This window comes from Spea bombifrons, chromosome 4 (genome assembly GCF_027358695.1).
Source record: "Spea bombifrons isolate aSpeBom1 chromosome 4, aSpeBom1.2.pri, whole genome shotgun sequence".
Classification (NCBI taxonomy): domain Eukaryota; kingdom Metazoa; phylum Chordata; class Amphibia; order Anura; family Pelobatidae; genus Spea; species Spea bombifrons.
In genome coordinates, this window is record NC_071090.1 from 100,377,244 (window position 1) to 100,393,860 (window position 16,617).

The window sequence follows — 16,617 nt, forward strand, 5'->3', positions numbered from 1 at the left end:
AGAAATAGGGAGAAAACAGAGAGATAAAAGGAAAGAGAAGAGATAAGAAGCAAAAGGAGAGATGAAATAAAGAGAATTAGAGGAGATAATGAAAAGGGGGAGGATCATGAGGAGACCTGAGACCATAAGAGGAGACCACTGTGGGTGCAATCTGGGTGTGGGGTAAGTTCTGTGGGTGTAATGCTGGGGCAAGTCCTTATGTAAATATAATAGAGTTCAAATTGGATATTTAAAGCAGATAGACTTAGTTGCATATTTCACAAAGCCTGCTAGAAATAAAGAAATGAAATTTCTGTTAAGTTTTGCAAATATTTGTGTGTGTGTGTATATATATGTGCAGTGCGCGCAGCAATGACTTCAATGCAGACTCCACTGTTATATTTTTTTTTAAAACAAATATATAAAAAATTACTCTCATTTCAGAGGAAACACAGGGAAAAAATTACAAACTAAATCACACCCCTTCATGAAACAATTTTTTTTTGTTTTAAAAAAAGTAGAAGATAAAGAATTTTGTCAGATATCTTTATGTATTGCGTAAATCGATTTTAATATTAAATTAAGTTAAAATTATCTCTACATATTTTTGTCAACCACAATAGAACTTCTATAGAACACAAGGACTAAAAACTCTGATGATCTTACAAATAATTTACCCTCCTTTTCTGGTTTACAATAAATTCTTCTTCTGCGTTCCGTGACCCCTCCACCTCTTCGTCTATATTTCCAACTTTATTCATAAGTACAGCAGTCTAAGATATGCTTTACTACATTAATATTATATGATACATTTACATTATTTTGTGACAAAGACATCCTTTAGTGGACAGCTAACTATTCTCCATTAAATGACATTTGAGTAGAAAAAGTTATTTTTTACAGCAATCCGAGTCCAGCAGCAAATGTATCGTCATCAGTAGTATTTTTCCACTGGCTTTTTTCAGGGCATTTAAAACATCTTGGTTTCTCAGGCTGTACACTAGTGGATTTAACATCGGAATCACAGCAATATATATCAGTGAAAGCACCTTGTCTGGTTCCTGGAAACCTTCTGAGTCTTTTTTGAGATATACAATGATAGGTGACACTGAGAATAGTATAACAACAGTGAGGTGAGAGGAGCAGCTGGAGAAGATCTTGAGTTTGCCTGCAGTATTCTTAATCTTTATAATGGTGGATATGATGTTAACATAGGAGGAAAGTATCATCAGGAAAGGAATTACCCCTAAAAAGACAGCTACAATGTATATTATTGTGTGAATATGTGTTATGTCACTACAAGAAAGATTTAATATGGCTTTCAGATCACAAAAGAAATGATTAATTTCTTGGGACTTGCAAAAAGACAAGGTAGATACAATTGACGAGTACATTACTGATGTTAATATACCAATAAGCCAAGAAGCAGTGGCCAGTAGGACACAAGTCCTCTTGTTCATCATGAGAGAATAGTGCAAAGAGATACAAATGGCCACATAACGATCATAGGCCATCGATGTAAGAAGGAGATATTCAGTTACGATGCAAACCATGAAAAGAAACATCTGTGTTATACATAGAGAGAAATCAATATTGGTGTCACCTGTTATTGTAATGGTCAACATTTTTGGCAGGATGGAAGATACGTAGATGATGTCCTGGACTGATAGGTTGCACAGAAAAAAGTACATTGGAGTGTGCAGCTGGGACACCATACATATAAGTGAAATGATGACCAGGTTTCCAAGAAAAGTTATAATGTACATCAATAAGACCCCAATAAAGATCACATACTTTAACTCGGCATGATTGGAAAAGGCCAGTATGTGAAATTCTCTGTTCGTTGTCCAGTTTTTTGTCTCTTTGCTCATGTTGGAAAAATTGATGATGTTTTGTTATTCAGCATGTATGTCACCCTGCAATGTTTCTCTGAAAGAGCGATTTGAAATAATTCTTTAGGGACGTCGAAGGTACTTGTGACCATAGATCTTTGTTTACCATTTTCTGTTTAGATAAAAATAGAACATCATATATAAAAAGAATGACTTTAGGAAACATTTAAACGATGACCACATCCATGCATTTTCCAGTCCAATGTGTGTTGGATTGGACTAAAGTTCATGTTAGTTGTGGTGTCTGCTAGAGATGTCTTGAATTCCATCAATACGGGGCCATTTGGATTGGATTGCCTCCCAGGCTAAATGTTTTCAGGCATTCCTTGCTGGTCAATTATTTTTGGGCTTAAAATAATTATTGTACAAAAAAAACTTAATAAATTGTAACATCAAAGGCATCACTGTGATGTATGTTAGGCACCTCTTTAGTATAGCTTCGAGACAGATTTTTACACCAAAGTATCCTTTTGTTCTAGCTTTTGGCAATAAGCTTCCAATCACCAATACTTACAGTAAAGTGATTTTATTTTTAAAAGGGAGAAATGTTCCCACACAAGATCATAATCTGAAATTAGAGTGTCAGAGGCTTCGGTGTGATGCAAGGATGTTTGTCTTAGCCACGTGGGTGATAAATAAGTGGAATAGTCTACGGCTTTCATGAATCTAAGAGGAAACCAAGTAGTGATTAGGGTTGCAGTCTTTACCTAAGCTGCCAATTGTTGATTGACTTGGTTTTGTTAAACACTGGGATGATGAAAATTCCCCTTTAAGTTCTAGTAATAGAACATTTTTGGTGAATCTGTGCATTGTAACATTATTACTTGTAACGCAAACATACACCACTTACTATTGATTTTCCTGACAATCAGCAAATAATGTAAGGGGAACACTTGGAAAATATTAGGATTTAGGTATACATAACATAGTTACTTGAAAATCACATACTAGTGATTAATATTCATCATCAATTTACCTGAAAAATCCTAAATAATATTAATTAAATTAGTAAGGAGTAAATAAATAGCTGTTCTTATGCTGGCAGTTACCAGGCCTGTGAATAATGTGAAAAGATATAGTGTGCAAAGAATGACAAAACTCTCCATAAAATGGCATGATAAGAATAAACATTTATGGACTAAGAACAAAAAAAACATTTCTTTACCCTGACACGTTACTCAACAAAATAAGGTTAAGCAAAATTATAGCTAAAATAATAATATACCCCCTTTCATGTAAATAAATAAATGAATAATAAAATATGGGGAAAACAGCCAAACCAGTGTGAACATCTACAACCTTCAGTACCCTGGAGAACAAAAACACACAAAAAAAATCTTCACCATGATGCGTTACTCAACAAAATAGGGTTAAGCAGAATTATGGCTAAAATAATAATATACCCCATTTCAGAAAATAATGTAAGTGGACTCAGGTATACACGCCAGCAATTAGCTGCATTTACGTTTCCTTAAGTAAAGAAGATAACTCTTACCTGAGAGCTTTCTGGTTAATATTGTCCATCAATTTGCCATTTTATACATTTGCAAAGTATGTTTAGCTTTATGCCATACTTGAGGGACATTATCCCAAAAGTATTTAGCTGTGTAAGCCGCTTGGGAGTGAAAGCCACTAAATTAGTATGAGCACTGTTTTTTTTTGGTTTTTTTATATATAGAATGTACATTTTAAAGCAAACACATTTGATATAAAGATACGCTCTGTGAATAAACATGTTCTATGGTCAGTGGGACTACGCTAATTTTCCAATACAAACCACTGCCATTGTAAATTCATTGTAAGCCATTCTCTACAAAGTAATCAAACCAGGCAATATATAGTTTATTATAATGATATTAGGTTGATTTACCATATTTTGAAATGAAAATATCACATACTAGTATTTTATATTTACCTCAGATACAAGGTTTTTACGATTTGCTTGAAAAATCCTAAATACTATTGATATTAATTTAGTAAACCGTAAGAGAAGGGCTATTGTTATGACGGGAGTTACAAGGCCTGTGAATAATGTGAAAATATATAACGTGCAAAGAATGAGAATGTTCTTTACAATATGGCATAATTAGAATGGACTAAGAACAAAAAACACAAAAAAATCCAATTCTTTACCCTGACACGTTACTCAGCAAAATAAGGTTAAGCTAAATTATGGCTAAAATAATAATATACCGCCCCCCTTCAAAAAAATAAATAATAAAATATGGAAAAACAGCCAAACCAGTGTGAACATCTACAACCTTCAGTACCCTGGAGGCTTCAGTTGAACCTCGTGCAACTGGAGGTCAATGGACTCTGCTGGCAAGGCAACTTGAGACTGGCACATATCAGAGGTCTTATAAATGCTCTGTCACTGATTAATTTAGGGAAATAGTCCGTTTACAGGAACTCCATCAATGTATTATTTTCCCTCCGTAGCTGTCTGGTTTTTCCCTACAATTGTAGTCCTTTGTTGCTTGTGTTCAAGCTGCATTGTACAGAATGTCTGGTCTCCATGTCTATAAGTCTGTTACTCTTGCTTTTACCCTGTATCTTCTTCAAATTCTGCTCCACTAGTTCTTCCTATCTTGTAGTTGTACTTCAATCGCCAACCTCTGAATTGTTGAACCGTAGAGGAGCTGCTGACTGGAAGCTGTAACTTCTCCCTAAGGTCAGTATTTTCTCACTTTTTTAACAACCCATATTAAAGTACCATACTAAGTTGTGTAAAACAAATACACAGGGTGACAAAATGACGGGTCCAAAGATACAGAAAGTGGTTTATGCCATTAAACATTTTAAGGAAGTTTTTTGGAAACACCCTTAATTTGAGTAAAAAAAAATAAAGCTATCAGTTTTGCTGATTAGTTTTTGTATGCACATAATTTTATCGATTTCATATCACTATTAAAATAGTAGTAGAGTCCTATGGAGTAAATGAAAGGCAAAGAAAACTATTTTTGTGGTAAATAGTAATATATTTTATTGGACTCACATTTAGTAATAACTCCTTCACGACAAAACCCGTACATATACGGGCTCATGATGCAATGCATACACGACAAAGCTCACCACGTTTTCGCAGCGATCGGCGGCTTTGCATCATCCACTGAAACCTCACAAGTGAGGCTGGCCGTGGATTATGGCCCTCCCAAAAACGTTGACGGGCGGTCCCGTTGATGTCGGTGGGCGGTCCCAATGACATCGGTGGGCGGCAAAGAGAGAGGGGTGCAGAGTGGTTTTCGCTTACCGAATTGTCAGTACCCGCTCGCCGCCCCTCTCTCTCTCCTCTGTGGCGAGTCTCCCTGTTCGGTCTCGGTGCCGGCTTGTAATGCTGAGTGCCGGAAGATGACGTAATTTCGGGCGCTCAGCATTACAAGCCGGCACCGAGACTGAATAGGGAGACTCGCCGCAGGAGTGCTGAAAGGTAAGTACAAGTGGGGGTAGGGTAGATAATAGGGAGGGAGGGGTAGGGTAGATAATAGGGAGGGAGGGGTAGGGTAGATAATAGGGAGGGGGGGTAGGGTAGATAATAGGGAGGGAGGGGAAGGGTATATAATAGGGCGGGAGGGGAAGGGTAGATAATGGGGGGGCAGCGGGGACGGAGGGAGAGGAAGGGCTGCATTTTGTCTTGGGCCGGCCCTGACAGCTATGAATAAATGGCCCATTTAGTTGTTGGTTTTGTGGTGTAATGTTTGTTTTCCTTTAAAAAAAAATAAAAAATCCCAAGGCTTCCTATTACCAGCAAGTTTGCCCCCCCCACATACACAATTTGACCTGTAGCGCTCTTCATGCATATTTATTTAATTGATAGATAATTAAAAAAGCAAACCTGAGAACTTTATGGGTCCAGCTACCTCAAACCCCCTCTTGAGGAATTTGGTTGGATGGTCCAACTGATGGTAATGGGTGCTACTGTTGACTTTGCAGGACAGGACACTCTTTAAATTTAAGTTCAAACTCCTGATTCTGACCTACAGAGGCCTTAAAACTCAGCACCCCCTTATCTCTACCCTCCTATATTAATATACCTCTAACTGCCCTCCTTATTCCTCACACAACCGTTGTCTCTCTTCTACCATCATTACCTCTTCCTGCTCCCACACACAGGATTTCACCGTGCAGTACCCCTTCTCTGGAATTCCCTTCCTCGCTCTGTCAGAATTTCCCTCATATGCAAACTTCAAAAGATCTCTGAAAATCCACCTCTTTCGAGAAGCATACAACATTTCTTCATAACGCTCACAGACAGAATCCTGTCTAAACCACCTGAACAACCAACAACCTTGACGGCTCATCGTGACTCGACCAACTCATCCTCATGACAAGTCAATGCGTTCCACACCAGTCAATATAAGAAGGAATACATCCTCCAAACTGTTGGGAGCATTGGGCTTAGATCAGAATATTTTCTTTTTTATTTGTTTGCATTGTTTTCTGTTTTGGACGGCCCTTTTCCATGGGCCAAAATGAGGAGGCAATGGCCACATTTGACAATGGATATATTCTAATGAGGATTTCCTCTGTCCATCCTCCTGGCACTCAAAATGTGCTTGGATGGACCTCATTCCCCCACATCTGGGTAGGGTGGTAGGGAAGGCTTTTTTATTTTTTATCATACTCTCTCCATCCATGTCATCTCCAAAGTGTTTTTTTAACCCATCTTACCCAGCGGGCTCAGGATACGGAGCATATGGCCACAGCTTCCGCCTAAAGGTTTTATTTTACATTTAATGCGGTGGGGTGGGAGGGAGATGTGTTAGTGCCTCCTATAGGGATTTTTTTAAATAAGTTATAACCCCCATCCCCTGCTCAGCTGGGTGAGGAGGTTATTTTTCTGGTACTATACTCCCCTGGGATTATTGTATTTCCCTTGGCCACAGGGTTGGGGAGAGGGGGACAATTCCACTTCTTGGTAAATAAGTGGTCCTTGGGATTTTATAGACCTATATCAATGATTCTTGCAATACAATCCCTTATTTTCAAGTGAAAACAAGTTCAGTTTAAAAAAAATAGTTGTAATAATAATTATTAATTCATCCATGTATTATTTTTCTTTGTTAATTATTTTGCACCATCCTTTGTTACTTCTGTTCATCATTTTACTTTCCAACAAGCTGTTTTAATAGCTTTCAAAATATCGTTGTTTCTGATGCTGTACACTAAAGGGTTCAACACTGGAACCAATAAAATATATAACATAGAAAGCAGTTTGTCTTGTTCTTGGAATTCTTGTGAGTCTTGTTTCAGATTTAAAGTAAGTGATGTCCCACAAAACATAACAACAATGATGATGTGGGAGGAACAGCTGGAAAAGGCCTTGTATCGTCCAGCTGAGCTACAGATCTTTTGGATGGCAGATATGATATAGGCATATGAAGTTATAATGAGTATAAATGGTATTATTCCGAAGAGGACTCCCTCAACCAAAATTGATAGGTGGACATCTGTGGTGTTGCTGCAAGAAAGTTTTAACATGGCTTTCATATCGCAGAAGAAATGATTAATTTCCTGGGAACTGCAGAAGGACATATTAGACACTAATAGAGAGTACTTCAATGAACTGAAGATCCCAATAAGCCAAGATGCCGCTGCCAGAAGTGTGCAGGTTTTCTTATTCATTATGATAGCATAGTGTAGAGGGTTACAAATGGCAACATAGCGGTCATAAGCCATAGATGTTAGCAACAGAAATTCTGTTATGACGCAAGATACAAATAAAAACATTTGGAAGATACAACGTAGGAAAGCAATACTGGTGTCACCAGTTACTATAATGGCCAACAACTGCGGAAGGATAGCAGATACATAGACAATGTCCTGGACTGAGAGGTTACCAAGAAAGATGTACATCGGCGTGTGCAGCTGGGACGCCGTGTAGATGAGAGTAACAACAAGCAGGTTTCCAAACACACAAAACAGGTACATAAATAACACCAAAAAGAAAATCACAAACTGTGATCTTACATATTTAGAAAATGCCAGGATGTAAAATTCTTTGTGAAATGTTCCATTTGTTTCCATTTGGAAAACAAAGCAACGTCTAAAGGTATACATCCATGTTCTGTACTACTGACAAAGGAAGGTCATCTGTAAGATAAACAAAAATTCAGTTGTCAATAGTGTTCAAACAAATTGTGTAAAAGTATCATCTAAGCATACATTTTGCACTGTCCATTTCATGATACTGGGGTAAAAGCCCATCTTCAAATTGCACTGGGGACAGACTAAGCTAAATTGATAGCTTTTAAGGAAATCTGTGTGCAAACTACTTAACCCCTTCAGTCCCCTATAGACATACCGGTACGTCCAAAAAACGCATTCCAAGAATCCCATATGGACGCAACGGTATGTCCTGACAGCCTGGACTCCCCCTGACATCCGATCTGTTGCTGAAAAATGAAACGGAGGGGGGAAAAAAAGGTTAGTGATTTTAAATTTAATGACATTTTTTAAAAAAATCACTAAAATAATACAATAAATAATAATAAAAAAAAAACAATAAAGTGACACCACTGGCATTAATAACATGTTCAAGAGGTCCCTAAGAGGACCTCTAACAATTAAAAAAAAATAAAAAAAAAATATATATATATAAAAATACAATAAAAAATTAAAAAAATATATATATAAAAGATAATAATAATAAAAAAAGAAAAAACCTTTCATCCCATTGCCCTAACACAACATCTACCCAGTATAACCCTCCTGCCCCCGTTCACAACCCCCAAACCTGTTAAGCCATAAGCATAAAAATTCTATGAGTAATGTACACCTGATAGTATGTTCCCTATAATTACTGGAAAAGTATGGAAAATCTATATAACTTAGGTGTTTCTGAAATCAGGACACCTGAATTGATAAATTTGGAGGGGATTTTCCATCACTTTAACTAATTTTGTGAGGATTCAGAGGGAAAATGTATTAAAAAAAATTAGGTGTTTTTTTCTAATTTTCGCTAGTTTTTACTGAATTTCTCATTCTAAATTTTCAGTTACTCATCTAACTATGGTATCAAAAGAAAGCTCTATCTCTCCTTGAAAAAACAATATATATAGTTTACATGGGTGCACTATTCACAGGAACAGAGAATAATCGCTGAACCGACATAGCGCAAAAACAGCAAAATTGCTCCGTGACTTAAGGTACCAAAAACCCCTGGGATTGAAGGGGTTAAAATAGTCGGCATTGTAATGGTACCTAAACAGTTAAATTTAGAATCTTTTATGTCTGTTTTCTGATAACAGCCCCTGTGTTTCAATGTAATTAATATTTATTTTACATTTTAGAAAAATAATAAAGCATTTACTCTGTTTTCAATAAGCATAACTGGCCACTTTCTAAATGAGCGGACACTGAGACTTTTGAAAGATTAAACCTTTTAATATCCCATTGTGACTCACCAAACATGTTAACCACATGGTACTCATGCTGGTCGTTATTTATTGATACACTTAATTGAGTCACCTGCATTCAAGCAGGGATGTCAATCCTAACATACTGGCAGCAAAAGCACCAATTCAGAGTCTTATCTATGACCACAGCAGTGTAGAATAGGAAGGAATCGGTACCAGACTGTGTGTCCTGAGAATCTGCCCCTTCACCCTGAGATTTGGGCAAAAACTTGGAGACTCTGGGGCAAAACCTGAGAGTTCCCAGGTATGTCAATAAGTACTCAGTAGTTTAATGGAAGCTTTAAGGATGTGATGAAATCACATTAAACAGCAACTACTACTACTACTACTATTCCCACTATAAAAATAAACATGTAAGTTTGACATGCAAGGAGAAATATCTGACTACACTTTATATTTCCGTGCTTTATTTGAGCTGAAGATTCTCTATCAGAACTAGCAGTAAGCTTATGTCATGTATAATTTGTCTTTGGTTTGTACATTAACATTTTAACTTTTTTTTTTTTTTTTTTTTAGAAATGCTGTTATCTTGTGTTTATCTGTTTGATTAAGGAGGAGAATATTTAACATCTGCTAACTAGCTAAGTGAGAATTGCTGTTTTTTTTTTTAAAAAAAATAAGTGAACTGGTTATAGCTGTATAATCTTCCAAATTCAGTACTGTACCATATTTATTAATGACTTATATGACCTATTGCATTTACAGCAATGCCAAACCCAGTTTTTCTACATAAATAATAGTATTTAGTTGAATTAAAATAAATAGTATTTATTGGGCTGGCATAATAGGAAAAGATGTAAAGTTATTTGGAGGGCTCTTTTTAGTGGTAAGAAGAGACCTATGAGGAAGATTTGAAGAAAAGACCTCTGAGGTCCCAAACACTCGCGTAACTTTACATCTTTTCTTAAGCAAGCCCTATAAATGATACTACTGTTGTCTAAAGACGAGAATATGTATATATATATTTTGTTTGACATTGCTATATTACTAAGCTTTCAAATAGCTCATGAAATTATTGAAACACAATTATTTCTCTAATCCAAAATGTAACATTGTAAAATGTAAATAATATAATATTATTATTATTATAAATGTTATCATTGAATATCTTACATTACCTGACCGGATGATCATTTTACTCGGATAAAGCTGGCATACTAATTGTGTGTGCATTTAAAGCTGTCTATAGCTTTAGGGATTTAGAACAGAAAAAAGTCCTTGGAGAATAATCACATCTTAGAAAAGTTGTACTTTTGAAACGCTTACATACTTTCATAAGTCATATGTGTTTCTTTAAGTTTATTAGTATGATTAAAAGTTCTTTAGACTGAATTGCACACCTTAAAGGGGAACTTTTGAAACTACGTGTAGCTTTTGCTTGTCATTGTTTTAGAGATTTTGAGATTTATTTACTAAAATTTGGGTTGGCAGGAGAGTTTTCAATCGAGTTGTAGTTTCAGTTCAGCAACTTCAAAATGCATTATGAAGAGCCAACTCTGGCAAGTTTCTCCTACAAAAAAGTCTAAATTCATTACGGACTAAGTATCATACGAGGCATGCTCTGGCAGGAGCAGTTCACTGGTGTTTTTCCTTCATAAAGTAGTCATTTGTCATTTTAGTGATGTGTTGCTAGTACAAGATTTGGCAGACAGCGAACAACTTCTCAGTAAAAACCCAGGAACCAAGGGTACTGTTTGGATACTTACTGAGACTTATTGATTTCTCTTTTCATCTTTTTTTTAATTTTACTTTGTAAAACTGCAACATATACAGAATTAGGAACATATATATTAGAACATTGTTTGTACACATTCTCAAACTTCAATGCATACAAATGACAGGCATACATGACTATTCAAATATCAACTGACAGAAAGCAAAGGCCTAGCTAGCCAAGCTCAAATCACCTAGGAACTTCTTGGCTCCGGGTTGCGTCTAGGATTGCACACTGACGTCAGCGGGCGGTCCCGTTGACGTTGGTGGGCGGTCCGCTGATGGCAACGGGAAAACCCCCATTTTAAGGAAAAAATGGGCGAGGAGTGGGGTGTGTCAAGACCCCGCGACCCGGAGGATTCAGGTCTTGACCCAGAGAACCGGAGGATTGGTAAAGATTGGAAACCTCGGGCGCCTGCCAATACGATCGACCATTATAAGTGTCCAGAAAAGACCCCCAAACAGCCAAGTCGTCCCGCAGCGGACAAGTGAGCCGAATAAAATGGCGAGGCCGGACAACACCCGCCGTCGCCCTGGCTAACCGCTGGCTAAACACCCGACCCATCGGCAAACGTACTAACGTACTAAAACACTCAAAATAGGAACATGATATGGAACAACCCATTGGGAGGCACATATCCACATAAAACTGCTCATCAAACCGACAACCTAACAGATGATGACAGGCTGGGTGAACCGGAAGGAGGCGAAACGCCGCCTCAATATCCGTTTTTGCCAACAGGGCGCCTCGCCCGGCCGCCCGAACCATAGCAACAGCTTTATCAAAAGAAGCATAAACAACTTTAACCAAATCTGCTGAGATCCCATCATTAACCGAACAACCCCGCGGGTACGACAAGTGGTGAATTAAACAAAATTTACCAGGCTCCTTCTTGGGAACCACCCAAGCGGTGACACCCTCAAATTCGCTAGGGGCTGCAGGGCGAGAGGACCCGCCATGCGCCCCAACCTCACCTCCTTACGCAACTTGTCCCGCACCACATCCGGAAAATCAGCAACAGACCGCAAATTACGAAAAGTAACCGTTTGTGGGGCATCCACAAAGGGAATCCAAAAACCCTCAGTGAACCCCCGTAATAGAACCTCTGCAGCCCGCTGGTCTCTATACCGGTTTAGCCACGGGCGCATCGCGCCGACGTCCACCAGCGTCCTCGCCCTTCGATCCCACATCCTGACGCTTACCCCCCTTTGCCCGCTTGAAACAGCGGGAATGAGGGTGGGCTCTGCCACAACCGGAGCATTCGTGTTTAAAACGGCACGACGCTCCCCACTTACACTGCCCATCGTTATACTGATAGCAGCATCCCGGCCGCCGCTGACCGGCCGGGGAGGGTGCGGTTCCCAATCCCCCCCCGGCCCCCCCGAGAAACGACGAAAACCAGCCTTGATGAGTGGCAGGCCGAGTCATAATGGCCAGCCACAGACCAATATCCATTTGATACCATCCTATGGACGGCCGAACCGCCAAACGCTGGCGGAACTGCTCGTCATACCGCCACCAGCCCAGACCCCCATACGTCCTGCAAGCGTTCCAAATTAAATCCTGATACGCAAAAAGTGCCGAACATTTTTCAGGGCACTTTTCGCCTATCACGCTAGCTGGAATGGAAAAGGCGCAAATCCAATTACTTTTGCTGGTGGAGGAACCTCCTGCAGCGGCAAGAGGGAGAAAATCTCCAGAAACCCGCCTTTCCAGATTTTTTCTTTCGTCTCTTGCTTTAAGTGCAGGCCTAATGGGCCCGACCAACACATATATACGCAGCCCCACGGGCAACATCAGCTACACCCAGCGCCGCATCAACTACGGCAGCAGGGGCAGACTCAGCAGTCGCCCCGCCAGCCGGCGGGGACACCACCCCCCGAAACAACAGAACCCGCCGAAACCGCAAGCGCAGCCCCATCAGAACCTGCTACCGTCGGCGCTGGCAGGGGAACAGGACCTGCAGACCCCGCAAGGCTCCCAGACTGCTTCCAGCCAGATCTGACCTGCTCATCTAAACCAGCCCCAGCCGGCCCCGCGCTCCCCCCACACTCCCACGCGTCCAGAAAGCCCCTAAGTCCCGACAAAAATTCCCCCACACTAGAGCCCGGGCCCCACACCGGACCCCACCGGACCCCAAAACACCAGAAAGCTGAGAAGGTAACTCACCACCAAGCGACCGGCAGACCTCCTGCGGCGTCGTGCTCGTAGCCATGTTGCTTGAGCACCGTGTCTCATCAGTCCAGACAGCCGGGAAGGATCCTCCTGTGAAACTCCAGTACTAGCCTGCGCAGAAAAGGGGTGAGAAAAGATGCCCCTGGGCCACTGAAGGACCTGGAACCGCCAGCAGGGACCCAGCCACAGGAAAGCCACCAGCAGGTGCCGTAGAAAAGGGGGGGAGGGGGGTAGAAAAAGCCTCCTCACCAGAGGAGGCGTAACCCAGGAGGGAAGACCTCCCAACCCCAGTACCCAGAGGGGGTAAACGGGCCGAGAGCCACCGAGGTGACCCCAAATCGTCCCCGGAGGACCCCGTTGTCCTCAGAGTTGTCCTCTCCCGCACGGCCCCCAGCCTTCCCCCGTAAAGCCCTGCCGGGCCCACTCACCCCTCCTGCAGACTGTCCGGCAGTAGAGGCAGCGGCTGCTGCCGCCGTGACGTCCTCTTCGGACGGGCAGTGGACGCACTACCCGCCGTTTCACGCACTCCTGCGCGGCTTCCTGCAGTATCTTCCGGCAGCTTCAGAGACCCGGGCAGGCTCAGCAGCCTGTGCCGCGGGCTCTCGCGATGCCGCGGCAGGTCTTGCGAGCCGTGCGGAAGCCTCGCGAGACCTACGCGAGGCCACGCGCCGCCGCCATCTTGGCGACGACGGTGCACTGAAGCGTGCCCGCTAGCCGAAGTCTCCGCGGCCCCACCTGACCCAGCAGGCAACTCAGGCACCGCAGCCTGAGGCAGCAGGTGAGCAAATTGCTCACGAAGCGCCCTGCCACCGTCCTTGTCCGCACCAGCCCTGAGAGCAGCAAGGATAGCATCAACATCCATACTCCAGGCCGTAGAAACACACCAAAGCTCAAGCAGGTAAACTGTTAGCCGTTCGTGATAAAAGTGACAGTGACCAGGGTCACTCAGAGGGCACCTTTTATCCCCTAGGGTCTCCCACCCCTACATTTACATACCCCAATCAAAAACACACATGCCCCAAGCATGCACTCACCCACACACATACATTCTCCCTGTCCATTTAGCTACGCTGATTCCCAGGGGCCTATACAGTAATCCATCACCGAGTCAAGTATTTATCATTCCTCTAGATGATTAACTCGCAACTCAGCAGGGACTGGGAAACCCCTCAGAACAGTGTCTTTGAAGAGCCACTTGTCCCGGACACGAGGATCCCTGGATCCGTCCTGGGCTGTCCGTGCATGTTCTCGCAAACACCGCAGGTGAGGCTTCAAAGTTTGTGGTTGCGGCCGTGGGTTTTTATAGATGTTGAGGGGACTTTCCAGAATCTTTTAGGGGCGTCATGTTATCTCTAGGGAGCTTCTGTTCTGTGACGCAGGCTGGCTCTCTATTCTATGATGCTGGCCAGGTACTTTAAACAGAGGTCCTTTACCATGTTGTTCTTATGTGCTTGTGAGTTTCCTTATCTATTCGGCACAGTGATCTGTACATGTTTATATACAAGTTATATAGCTATACTTAGCTAATTGGCCCTGACGTGACCGGGCCCAATAGTCATATAATTAAAATGCATTACATCCCGTTCCCGTGTTCTTTTCGGGCTGATATTTGTGTACATTTTGTGTTCGTTTTCCTCTTCGTTTTCTGGCGGTTTTCTAGCAGGGGTTAATACAGGGTTAATGTAGTAACAGTACGCAGCAGCTTTGGTGCCAGGATTTTAAAGGTCCGTAAGAGCGACTCTATTGGTCAGCGGAAGGGGGCTCCTCTGGCATCAACCAATGAAGGGCAGATGCTCTTCACTGGTTGATGCCAGAGGAAGCCCTCTGCCGGCGACCAATAGAGTCGCTCTTATGGACCTTTAACTCCTGGAGCGATCCTACGGATTCCTGTTAACCCCTGCTAGAAAAGACTTAAGGTAGGCCAGAGGCAGTAACTTGTAGGGAGGGAAGAGACCCAGGAGATTAGGAGATATTTACAAAGAAGAACATAAAGATTCTTCGTGTTGTGCTTCTTCGTCTTTGTGTACGTTTACCCGTGCCATATTAGTTTATTCGGTATTCGCTTTAAACAAGGAAAATGCAACATTAGTGTTCATGTCATCTCGAATACGAATGCACAAGTCTAATTTTAACTCATCTTACCCCAGTGGGCTCAGGAAACGAAGCATATGGCCACATCTTCCAGGGTGAGAACATGATGACGTTAGTGCCTTCTATAGGGTTTTTTTTATAGATTGTAACCCCCATTCCCTGCTCAGCTGGATGAGGGGGTTATTTTTCTGGTACTATACTCCCCTGGGATTATTGTATTTCTCTTGGCCACAGGGTGGGGAAGAGTGGGACAATTCCACTTCTTGGTAAATAGGTGGTCCTTGGGATTTTATACACCAATATCAAAGATTCTTACAATACAATGCCTTATTTTCCAGTGAAAACAGCTCTAGTTTAAAAAAAATAGTTGTAATAATAATCATTAATTCATTCATTTATTATTTGTGTTTGTTACTTCTGTTCATCATTTTACTTTCCAACGAGCTGTTCTAATAGCTTTCAAAATATCGTTGTTTCTGATGCTATACACTAAAGGGTTCAAAGCTGGAACCAATAAAATATATAACATAGAAAGCAGTTTGTCTTGTTCTTGAAATTCTCGTGAGTTTTGCTTCAGGTTCAAAGTAAGTGATGTCCCACAAAACATAACAACAATGATGATGTGGGAGGAACAGCTGGAAAAGGCCTTGTATCGTCCAGCTGAGCTACAGATCTTTTGGATGGCAGATATGATATAGGCATATGAAGTTATAATGAGTATAAATGGTATTATCCCGAAGAGGACTCCATCAACAAAAATTGTTAGGTGGACATTTGTGGTGTTGCTGCAAGAAAGCTTTAACATGGCTTTCATATCGCAGAAGAAATGATTAATTTCCTGGGAACTGCAGAAGGACATATTAGACACTAACACAGAGTACTTCAATGAACTGAAGATCCCAATAAGCCAAGATGCCTCTGCCAGAAGTGTGCAGGTTTTCTTATTCATTATGATAGCATAGTGTAGAGGGTTACAAATGGCAACATAGCGGTCATAAGCCATAGATGTTAGCAACAGAAATTCTGTTATGACGCAAGATACAAATAAAAACATTTGGAAGATACAACGTAGGAAAGCAATACTGGTGTCACCAGTTACTATAATGGCCAACAACTGTGGAAGGATAGCAGATACATAGACAATGTCCTGGACTGACAGGTTGCCAAGAAAGATGTACATCGGCGTGTGCAGCTGGGACGCCGTGTAGATGAGAGTAACAACAAGCAGGTTTCCAAACACACAAAACAGGTACATAAATAACACCAAAAAGAAAATCACAAACTGTGATCTTACATACTTAGAAAATGCCAGGATGTAAAATTCTTTGTGAAATGTTCCATTTGTTTCCAT

At 41.2% G+C, this 16,617-nt stretch overlaps 3 protein-coding genes across 3 annotated transcripts; all 3 read right to left on the reverse strand.

Annotated features, from left to right (window-relative positions):
* Nucleotides 1-869: 869 nt before the first annotated feature.
* LOC128491494 (olfactory receptor 1G1-like) lies at nucleotides 870-1,850 on the reverse strand. Its single transcript, XM_053463813.1, has one exon. It carries the CDS (start codon nucleotides 1,848-1,850, stop codon nucleotides 870-872), a length of 981 nt encoding a protein of 326 aa, XP_053319788.1.
* A 5,118-nt stretch (nucleotides 1,851-6,968) lies between these two features.
* On the reverse strand, nucleotides 6,969-7,895 carry LOC128491495 (olfactory receptor 13F1-like). Its single transcript, XM_053463814.1, has one exon. The coding sequence runs from the start codon at nucleotides 7,893-7,895 to the stop codon at nucleotides 6,969-6,971; it is 927 nt and encodes a 308-aa protein (XP_053319789.1).
* Nucleotides 7,896-15,690: 7,795 nt separating this feature from the next.
* Nucleotides 15,691-16,617, reverse strand: LOC128491496 (olfactory receptor 1G1-like). The gene has a single exon (XM_053463815.1). The coding sequence runs from the start codon at nucleotides 16,615-16,617 to the stop codon at nucleotides 15,691-15,693; it is 927 nt and encodes a 308-aa protein (XP_053319790.1).

Coding starts and splice junctions, on each gene's coding strand:
- LOC128491494 (XM_053463813.1), bottom strand. CDS start 1,850: ATGAGCAAAGAGACAAAAAACTGGACAACGAACAGAGAATTTCACATA.
- LOC128491496 (XM_053463815.1), bottom strand. CDS start 16,617: ATGGAAACAAATGGAACATTTCACAAAGAATTTTACATCCTGGCATTT.
- LOC128491495 (XM_053463814.1), bottom strand. CDS start 7,895: ATGGAAACAAATGGAACATTTCACAAAGAATTTTACATCCTGGCATTT.